This window comes from Gobio gobio (genome assembly GCF_949357685.1).
Source record: "Gobio gobio genome assembly, chromosome: 3".
NCBI classification, from domain to species: domain Eukaryota; kingdom Metazoa; phylum Chordata; class Actinopteri; order Cypriniformes; family Gobionidae; genus Gobio; species Gobio gobio.
The window spans coordinates 56,275,192-56,287,249 of NC_137099.1; the positions used below are offsets into that span (position 1 = coordinate 56,275,192).

The 12,058-nt window shown below is 37.8% G+C and overlaps 1 protein-coding gene across 1 annotated transcript; it reads right to left on the reverse strand.

The window, feature by feature from the left end:
• Window positions 1-7,455: 7,455 nt before the first annotated feature.
• On the reverse strand, window positions 7,456-10,416 carry smim28 (small integral membrane protein 28). The gene is made up of 2 exons (XM_079811544.1): window positions 10,179-10,416; window positions 7,456-8,367 (listed from the first exon to the last, which is right to left on the reverse strand). The coding sequence occupies exons 1-2, from the start codon at window positions 10,281-10,283 to the stop codon at window positions 7,945-7,947; spliced, it is 528 nt and encodes a 175-aa protein (XP_079667670.1). The 5' UTR covers window positions 10,284-10,416; the 3' UTR covers window positions 7,456-7,944.
• Between the last annotated feature and the right edge of the window lie 1,642 nt (window positions 10,417-12,058).

Genomic DNA, 12,058 nt, shown 5'->3' on the forward strand with positions numbered 1-12,058 from the left:
TACTGTTTCACAGTTTGCAGGTGAGCATATTGATATTTTGGTCATTTATGGAAAAGTGTGGCAGTGATTTTCTTCAAAAATTACCTTTCAGGTAAAAAGGTAATTGGGACTTTTTTTCTTTATAAAGTCAGAATTGCGAGATGTAAAATCAGAATTGCGTGATATAAAGTTGCAATTGCGAGTTATAAAGTCAGAATTGCATGATATAATGTCAAAATAAGTCCGAATTACAAGTTTATATCTCACTTTATATGTCGCAATTCTGACTTTATATTTTGTAATTCTGACTTTATAGTTTGTAATTCTGACTTTATATGTCGCAATTCTGACTTTATATCTCATAATTCTGACTTTCGCAATTCTGACTTTATATCTCACAATTCTGACTTTATATCTTGCAATTCTGACTTTATATCTCACAATTCTGACTTTAAAACTCGCAATTCTGACTTTATATGTCGCAATTCTGACTTTATATCTCATAATTCTGACTTTCGCAATTCTGACTTTATATCTTGCAATTCTGACATTATATCTCACAATTCTGACTTTAAAACTCGCAATTCTGACTTTCGCAATTCTGACTTTATATGTCGCAATTCTGACTTTATATGTTGCAATTCGGACTTTCGTAATTCAGACTTTATATGTCACAATTCTGACTTTATATCTCGCTATTCTGACTTTATATCTCACAATTCTGACTTTATATCTAGCAATTCTGACTTTATATCTCACAATTCTGACTTTAGAACTCGCAATTCTGACTTTCTTAATTCTGACTTTATATGTCGCAATTCTGACTTTATATGTCGCTATTCTGATTTTATCTCACAATTCTGACTTTAGAACTCACAATTCTGACTTTCGCAATTCTGACTTTATGTCGCAATTCTGACTTTATATTTTGCAATTTTGACTCTCGCAGTTCTGACTTTATATCTCGCAAATCTGACTTTATATCTCACAAATCTGACTTTCGTAATTCTGACTTTATATTTCCCAATTCTTACTTTATATGTCGTAATTCTGACTTTCGTAATTCTGACTTTATATGTCGTAATTCTGACTTTCGTAATTCTGACTTTTTATGTCGTAATTCTGACTTTTGCAATTCTGACTTTATATCTCGCAATACTGACTTTTTATCTCACAATTCGGACTTTATATCTCACAATTCTGACTTTATATCTCACAATTCTGACTTTAGAACTCGCAATTCTGACTTTAGAACTCGCAATTCTGACTTTATATTTTGCAATTTTGACTTTCGCAATTCTGACTTTATATCTCGCAAATCAGACTTTGTCTCACAAATCTGACTTTCGTAATTCTGACTTTATATTTCCCAATTCTTACTTTATATGTCGTAATTCTGACTTTCGTAATTCTGACTTTATATTTCGCAATTCTGACTTTATATGTCGTAATTCTGTTCAAACATTTGTCTAAATTAACTTAATAAAGAAACAAACCGAAATATAACTATTTGACATTAAAAACAAAACTGAACTATTTTAATGGCTGCAACTAATGTGTAATAGGGAGGATTAAAAAAACACGGGCTCAGTCGGACTCGGGCTGATAATTTTGATGAGCTGTCGGACACGGGCCGGGCTAGGGCCTCAGCGTCTCGGGCCAGGACCGGACTAGGGCCTAGTTTTGAGGCCCGTGCAGGGCTCTACTTTATATCTCACAATTCTGACTTTAGAACTCGTAATTCTGACTTTATATCTCACAATTCTGACTTTAGAACTCGCAATGCTGACTTTCGCAATTCTGACTTTTTGTCGTAATTCTGACTTTTTGTCGTAATTCTGACTTTCGTAATTCTGACTTTATATTTCACAATTCTGACATTATATCTTGTGATTCTGACTTTTGCAATTCTAACTTTCGCAATTCTGACTTTATATTTATATTTTGCAATTTTGACTTTAAATGTCGTAATTCGGACTTTTTATGTCGTAATTCTGACTTTCGTAATTCTGACTTTATATTTCACAATTTTGACTTTATATCTTGCGATTCTGACTTTATGTTGCAATTCTGACTTTATATTTTGCAATTCTGACTTTATATCTTGCGATTCTGACTTTATGTTGCAATTCTGACTTTATGTTGCAATTCTGACTTTATATTTTGCAAAATTATGACTATATCTTGCGATTCTGACTTTCGCAATTCTGACTTTATATTTATATTTTGCAATTTTGACTTTAAATGTCGTAATTCTGACTTTTTATGTCGTAATTCTGACTTTCGTAATTCTGACTTTATATTTCACAATTTTGACTTTATATCTTGCGATTCTGACTTTATGTTGCAATTCTGACTTTATATTTTGCAATTCTGACTTTATATCTTGCGATTCTGACTTTATGTTGCAATTCTGACTTTATGTTGCAATTCTGACTTTATATTTTGCAATTTTGACTTTCGCAATTCTGACTTTATATCTCGCAAATCAGACTTTGTCTCACAAATCTGACTTTCGTAATTCTGACTTTATATTTCCCAATTCTTACTTTATATGTCGTAATTCTGACTTTCGTAATTCTGACTTTATATTTCGCAATTCTGACTTTATATGTCGTAATTCTGTTCAAACATTTGTCTAAATTAACTTAATAAAGAAACAAACCGAAATATAACTATTTGACATTAAAAACAAAACTGAACTATTTTAATGGCTGCAACTAATGTGTAATAGGGAGGATTAAAAAAACACGGGCTCAGTCGGACTCGGGCTGATAATTTTGATGAGCTGTCGGACACGGGCCGGGCTAGGGCCTCAGCGTCTCGGGCCAGGACCGGACTAGGGCCTAGTTTTGAGGCCCGTGCAGGGCTCTACTTTATATCTCACAATTCTGACTTTAGAACTCGTAATTCTGACTTTATATCTCACAATTCTGACTTTAGAACTCGCAATGCTGACTTTCGCAATTCTGACTTTTTGTCTTAATTCTGACTTTTTGTCGTAATTCTGACTTTCGTAATTCTGACTTTATATTTCACAATTCTGACATTATATCTTGTGATTCTGACTTTTGCAATTCTAACTTTCGCAATTCTGACTTTATATTTATATTTTGCAATTTTGACTTTAAATGTCGTAATTCTGACTTTTTATGTCGTAATTCTGACTTTCGTAATTCTGACTTTATATTTCACAATTCTGACTTTATATCTTGCGATTCTGAATTTATGTTGCAATTCTGACTTTATGTTGCAATTCTGACTTTATATTTTGCAAAATTATGACTATCTTGCGATTCTGACTTTCGCAATTCTGACTTTATATTTATATTTTGCAATTTTGACTTTAAATGTCGTAATTCTGACTTTTTATGTCGTAATTCTGACTTTCGTAATTCTGACTTTATATTTCACAATTTTGATTTTATATCTTGCGATTCTGACTTTATGTTGCAATTCTGACTTTATATTTTGCAATTCTGACTTTATATCTTGCGATTCTGAATTTATGTTGCAATTCTGACTTTATGTTGCAATTCTGACTTTATATTTTGCAAAATTATGACTTTATATCTTGCGATTTTGACTTTCGCAATTCTGACTTTCGCAATTCTGACTTTATATCTCGCAATTCTTACTTTGTAACTTGCAATTGTGAGTTTATATCTCACAATGAGTGAGATGTAAACTCACAATTGTGAGATAAAAAGTCACAATTATCTTTTAAAATGTTGTATTCTGTGGTGGAAACAAGCTTTCATGTGGATGCTAGTCGTCGTTACCATTTATCGTTCTTGTTGTGAACAGGCTTTATCAGAAAGTCTCTTTACAGTTGTGTGTCACGTCAACCTGACATCGAACTTCAATACCAGCGCCATTAAGACGATCAGTGAGCCGCAAAAGCCAGGTGAAACTCAAGGCCATCGTAAAGGCAGGTCTGCCAAGAGCCAAGGAAAAAATAAGGACCGCCCATCCAGTGAAGTCACCCATCCACCCCACTTCGAAAGTGGCGAGGACAACGATGAGCTCTGGACATTTTACGGTTTGTTCCAGCTCAGTGACCATGTGGCGTGCAACTCCATTCGAGGTCATTCACTGAACCTCTGCGGACTGACCTGCGACAGTGAGTATACTCCCTTTTACAAAAGATTTATATTTCAAATAAATGCTGTCCTTTTAAACTTAGAATTAGAGCTGTATGATTAATGTGTGTGTGCTCTTAAATGCATGTGATTTTTTTCTTTTTCTCAGAGCTGCTTGATGATAACATCAGTGATGACTTGGCCTGTGTCAAGGTCATTATAAATAAAATGTGAGTAAAACTGATTTTAATAATACACATAAATGTCAAAAAATGCTATCATATAAAGCTAGTATTTTCACACCTCTAGTGTAGTATGCTTTATTTACACCAAAGTTTTCCTGAAATGAGCATGTAGACGTTTGAATTATTCATTTTGCAACCTGTAGTGACAGCATTTAATCCACATAGAAATGATATTAGTAGTGAATGCTCATAAGGCAGACGAGTGTGTGTGTCCTGAAACTGTGTTCATCTGACTATTACAGGACTGCAGTGATTCATGACCGTGAAACTACTAAACAAATCCAGAAAATGTAAGTGAATGAAGCCTAAAACACATGTTTAATATACAACAACCAATTCAAAACAGCAATCAATGGAAACAAACATGAATGCTGTAATGCAATTCAAAACCGATACAGCCACTGTGGATCATTTCTGCTCTAAAACACACAATCTTTAATGTTTGGGACTTTCCTTTGACAGGATCTCGTTGATCTACCAGCCAGAGTGTGCCACTGTAAAGGCCTCTACATACTTCACTGACTGTCCATGAGCTTTACACCTCTTGATTCCAACCCTCAACCTTGACGTGCCCTGCTTTACTTTTACATTGATGTGCATTTATACTTTACTTTAGACAACAGATCCTAGCACAGGCAGCTTGAGTGTCTTATTCTGTACGAGTCATTAAATCCTTTTGAAACGCAGTGTTGTGCTCATGAATTTCATTCATTCAAACATCATGTCTGTGGTGGACAATCCAAATCAGATGGAAAACACATGGCTTTTGAGAAGGTGAGTTGGTGGTTGATTTGTGAAATGACGGATTGGTGGTTCTTTAATTGGTTAATCTGTGGTTAAGATGAGTAAAATACGACATGGTACTCACTGCAGAGTCCTCCTCTATGGAGCTCTAATGGGGTGGAGGGATGGAGTTGTGTGTAGGGTTAGGGTGTGGTTGGATATTCTAGCTCCACCCATTAGGCATAAATTACATTCGCCCCTCCTCTCTGGAGTTCTAGTGGGGAGGAGCTACATGTACGCTCCGCCCATTTGCTCTCCCCTCATGTTAGGCAGTATTTAGTGGGCAAATTATTGACTATATAGAACATCCACTAGATGGCGTGCTTGTTAATGAATGGACTGTGGCACTGATATAAATGGCACCCTTGGTTTTTGAGTAGGACTTGATTTTGAGTAGGACTTGACTTGGATAATAAAACACAAAAATATAAGTAGGCTATGTTTGATTCATCTGTTCCACATTCAATCCAAAATGCACGTCAGCATCAACACCATTAGATGTGTCAGATATTTACTATGCTATTAATATTAAATCCAGCCGTCACTGGATTTGTAGAATCATACTCAGAAAACTCTCTCTCTCTCACACACACACACACACACACACACACACACACAACACACACACACACACACACACACACACACACACACACACACACACACACACACACACACACACACACACACTCTCTCTCTCTCTCACACACCCTCTCTCTCACACACATACACACACACACACACACACACACTCTCTCTCTCACACCCTCTCTCTCTCTCTCACACACACACACACACACACACACACACACACACACACACACACACACACACACACACACACACACTCACACTCTCTCTCTCTCTCTCTCTCTCTCTCTCTCTCTCTCTCTCTCTCTCACACACACACACTCCCTCTCTCTCTCTCTCTCTCACACACACACACACACACACACTCCCTTTCTCTCACACACACACACACACACACACACACTCTCTCTCACACACACACACACACACACACACACACACACACACACACACACACACACAAACACTTTCTCTCTCTCTCTCTCTCTCTCGCTCTCTCTCACACACACTCTCTCTCTCACACCCTCTCTCTCACACACACACACACACACACACACACACGCTTTCTCTCTCTTTCTCTCACACACACACGCACAAACACTTTCTCTCTCACACACACACACTTTCTCTCTCTCTCTCTCTCTCTCTCTCTCACACACAAATACACGCATTATCTCTCCCTCTCTCTCACACACACACACACACACACACACACTCTCTCTCTCACACACAAACACAAGCTCACTATCTTTCCCTATTACAATCACACTCTCGCTCTCTCTCTCTCTCTCCATCACACACACACACACACACACACACACACACACACACACACACACACACACACACACACACACACACACACACTCTCTCTCACACACAAACACAAGCTCACTATCTTTCCCTACAATCACACCCTCGCACTCTCTCTCTCTCTCTCTCTCACACACACACACACACACACACACACACACACACACTCTCTCACACACAAACACAAGCTCACTATCTTTCCCTATTACAATCACACTCTCGCTCTCTCTCTCCATCACACACACACACACACACACACACACTCTCTCTCTCACACACAAACACAAGCTCACTATCTTTCCCTATTACAATCACACTCTCGCTCTCTCGCTCTCTCTCCATCACACACACACCACACACACACACACACACACACACACACACACACACACACACACACACACACTCTCTCTCACACACAAACACAAGCTCACTATCTTTCCCTATTACAATCACACTCTCGCTCTCTCGCTCTCTCTCCATCACACACACACACACACACACACACTCTCTCACACACAAACACAAGCTCACTATCTTTCCCTATTACAATCACACCCTCGCTCTCTCACACAACACACACACACACTCTCTCTCACACACACACACACACACACACACACACACACACACACACACACACACACACACTCTCTCTCTCTCTCTCACTCCTCACACACACACACACACACACTACACACACACACACACACACACACTCTCTCTCTCTCTCTCTCTCTCTCCTCACACACACACACACACACACACAAACACACAAACACTCTCTCACTACACACACACACACAAACACTCTCTCACTACACACACTTACACAGGCACACACACTCACACTTTTATATAATACTATATAAAGCTTTTTAAATGAATGTTGTTATAAATGAAATCTATGAAGTGCACTATATGACTATATGACAGGGCAAATAAGTTCAGTGACACTTACTGGTCTTTAATGTGGTCTTTATTAAAAAATACTTTAGAAGACTACATGACTGATGAATATAATGCCAAACCTGTCAGGACTGTGATTTATGTTTGAATGCAAACCAGGACTGATGCAGTCAGGCAGATTATAATACGTGACATGTTAATGGACTGATCTCTGTTAACTAACATAAAGGCAGTATTTCAAAGTAAAACACATGGTGATTACTTCCTGATAACACATAGCCTACTACTGTAAATACTGTACAAGCACAAAGATGTACTCTCATGACAATGTATAATAGGCTACATTGTTTTAATTCAAAACTAACATGAAGGGCCTATATTTTAGAAAGTTAACTTAGGCACGTACCTTAACCTTTTTGGCCGTTGTTTTAGTTCAAAAGAAAATATGCATTTGTGTAACTGAGAAATTATCATATTCCATCACCCTTGAGACATCTTCCGTGTGTGACAACTAGCCCCGGTGTGTTTATAGTAGTCTTCTCTCAGACAAACGCCCCGCTCGCCTTGAGCTCCGGACACAGTTTGGCTTCGAGGTCTTCGATCCTGATGGACTCGACGTCTTTGCCGCTGCTGATGCTGGCGGCGCGCGTGATCTTCGTCAGCGTGTCCTCGTAGGGCGGCGGGAGGTAGACCATGAGCAAGACCCCGTCAGACATGTCCGAGCTCGTGCTGTTTAGCCGCTCCGCGTTGCCGGTGAGTGACGACAGAATCTCGGCGTTGCGCTCCGGGTCCTGCAGGTCCAGTGCGATGATGTTGCTCAGTCCGAGCTTGCTCTGTCTGAATCTCCGGTAAAGAAGGACAAACGCGATGCCGAACACGACGAGCGTGACAAGCGGGAGAACGATGTACAGGATAAGCTCCGATTTCCCGTTGTTTTCTGTCGAAAGCTCATTCCAGTGGTAACCCTAAAGAGACGAAAAGGACATGATCTTGAATGTGAATTCAAAGGCATGCATAGTCCTAAAAAACTTAGGAACACACATTTAGTTATTTTTTTTTTAAATCTGAGCGATTGTCCTCCATTGACAGCTACGCAACTACCACTTTGATGCTTCAAGAAGTTCCCAAAGAGATTGTAAAACGAATCCATGAACTGATCGGTTTACAAATCAGATACATACCTTTAAATGTACTCAATTGGTCCTTAGGGTACAATTATAGTACAATCAGAGTTTAGATGTTGATGTTTTATTGAAAATGTCATTTAGTTGGGCAGTTTGACTCTTGGCTTTTTATGTGATTTTGTATATTTTATGTGATTGTTTAGAGTGTTAACAAAACACATCTTTTTGAATCAAAAGAAGCCATAAATAAAAATTATCATGAAGAAAAATGTTTGACTAAACCCATTACTGACTAAAATATGAATAAATAATATTCACCAACAATACTTTCTTGCCACAGATCAGACATTTTGAATTTTGATTTTTAAATACGGTTTTAAAAAGTTTAGATGCACACAGATATCAAGAATCAGCAAATGAATCTCAAAAATGGTGCATGCTGGGAGCCACAAGTTTTATACTGTGGTGGCTTAGTAGGGTTGAAGCTAAACTCTGCAGGACATCAGCTCTCTAGGACCGAACTTGCCTACCCCTGACTTAGAGGTAGAAAAATGTGCCCTTAAGGGTCCCACCCCAGTGACGGCCATTTGTTCCTTAAGGTACAATTTTGTACTTTTTTTGAGAGTGTATGAAATACGATGCAAGAAAAGACTGATCTTTTCACAAATTTCATATTAGAATCCTGTAGAGTTCCAAACCAATCATTTTATTCTCTAGTTCCATAAAAATAACTATATATGCACTGGTGCTAGAACCAATAAACAAAAACAATGTTTGGACTCATTTCTTGACCAAATCTTATGCAGCTCTTAAAAACCCAAGGGTAATCCAGAACCAGCGTGTCCACCATAACTGGACTGCATCCCAAAATCTGTTGCTTCTTCCAACGTTTTACCAACGCTAATCACATAATGCTGCTTTTCAGCCAGATTAGATATGTTGGTGCTTTGAACTCGCATTGTTTATGCCAAACCACTGTGTCACCTCAAATAAACCCCTATGGAAACTTCAATACATCACGGCAGCAAAAATTCAACTTTAAAATAGTTTGATTCTGACATGAACTGAATGACTTAAGACTTGACATTTCTTGAACCATTTTGAACCGTTTTTGGTTCCCATGCAAAAAACCTTTCAGTGAAGAGTTCTTAAAGGGATAGTTCACCCAAAAATCAAAATTCTGTCATCAAGCAGTTGTTGGGCACCATTGACTTTCATAGTATTTTTTTCCCCTATACTATGGAAGTCAATGCAGTCCCATGACTGTTTGGTTTCAAACATTCTTCAAAATATCTTCCTTTGTGTTCAGCAGATCAACAAAACCAAAAAAAGATTTGGTTTCGAAGAACTTGAGGGTGAGTAAATGATGACATTGATGAAATGATAGGGGTGAACTATCCCTTTAAAATAAGCATTTTTCTTAGTATGGAGAACATTTTAATAATCTAAATAACTTTTTTCCCACTATCTAGAACCATTTGTCTAACGGAAAGGTTCCATAGATGATAAAAGTTCTTTGTGGAACCATTGATGCCAATAAAGAAGCTTTATTTTTAAGAGTGTAGTTTTAGTTTTTCTGTCTCAAAGAACTTTTGTGGTCTAATCTGCCATTTTCTGTCCTAATGACTTGTTTAATGGGATTGCTCACGAACCTGTAGCCGCTGTTTCACAGTAGGTGGTGAGGGAGACCCCGAAACCCAGTCATCTCTTCCAGCTGGTCCAAACTTTATCCAGCTGCTGTCCAACAACCGTCGCATCCTGCCCGTTGACAGAAGAGCCTCTGGTGATGATGGAGAGCGTGCGTTTAGCGGATGAGAGAGACAGACCAGCAGCTGTCTAAAGAGCGCAGCGGGATAACAGCTGCATCTTGTGTCTGTCTGAACTCAGAGTGTGCGTGTGCGTGTGAGAGAGAGAGAGAGAGATGGAGTTTGTGTGTGTGTTAAGTACTGTCTCACATGCTCACACATGCAGATCAGTGGAAATCAGGCCAGCGGTCAGCCAATGGAACGGGGCGAAAGAACACCCGAAAGGGAATAATTCAGGGATTTATGATGTGCACAGCTGGCCTATATTCAATAAACAGCGGAAAGCTTTCAATCAAACAAGTTTCAGTGCAGAAATGGGTGGAGCATTGTCTTTGCATTCCGAGCAGGCACGTGCAATGAAATGTGTGTGTGTGTGTGTGATGCACATTTACATGAACATCTAGGAATGGTTCAGAACCGCCAGCTGTAGCTTTAAGATATACTTTTTGCTTTGGAGGAATTTAACCATGTAAGGCCTCACATAGGAAATATATTTAAATATGAATTGAGCCTTAGGCAAACTGAACCAGAACAAAGTTTGCATAAGTCTAATGCTTTGTATCATATTTGATACATCAGGCTTTTATGTCCTATATGATATAGTGAGAATAAGAAGCACTGAGCAAAAATATGCAATTTGTTGCCGTTCGTATTTATGACCAAGATGAAATTCTGAGAGCTTGTAATGTACATCAATGAGATCTTTATAACAGTATAGTTGATTACTTTAATAAAGTGCATATAAATATCAGTTGTCACTCTATATCTCCTAATAATACACTGTAAAACCTAACAGTTATATGTTCATTGTACTCAAACATTACAGAAAATTACAGTGACTGAAACTGAACGAGTTATAGAAAAAAATACTAGTTCCCAGCATGATAACTGGATAATAATTGTTTAATTAAGTGATAATTGAGCATTCGTGATGAACACCTGTTGTTAACAAGCATAATCACAGAAAGAAAGAGAAACACAAGAACTACAACTGACTTGAGCCACAGCTTTAGATTAAATCAACTGAAGATTAAAGAAGACATTAAATCTCTGAAGATCTCAGCTGAGGAGGATTAAACAACTCCACAAACAGCATTACCAGCTTCGCACATTACTAACCAGACTTTATTTCTGTCAAACGACTACAGAAACTCTTTGTATTTGTTATTAATAGACTGTTTTCACAACAATACTTTGCCACAGATCAGACATTTTGAAATTTGATTTTTAAAATACATTGTGAAAACAAATTGACACACACAGACATCAAAAATGCAACACACAATGCTATCTCATGACTAATTCGTACGTGTTTTATGAGGTGGCTAATTCGTACGAATTTGTACGTTTTTTTTTTTTCGTACGAATTTGTACCATAGTGTATTAAACTCATGGCAGTGGATGTCTTTGAAAGATGATATTTAAATGCTTAGTTTTATGATCAAAGCTCTGTAGGGGTTTTGTGGGGGTAAAACAATGTAATGCTATAAAATGAAGATTAAGAGATGAACAAATTTTACTCAAAAGCCTGATAGATCACATTTGATACGTTTTAACATGATTTAAAAAAAAAAAAAACAACAACAACAAAAAATCAAGTAAACCTAAGTTGCTTCAGATCCAGGAAATGTTCATATTAAAATGCTAAAGATTAAAGATTTCACCGCAAAAGACACGTGTACCACGACTTAAAGGTGGACATTTTACAATTAATAATAATAATTAAA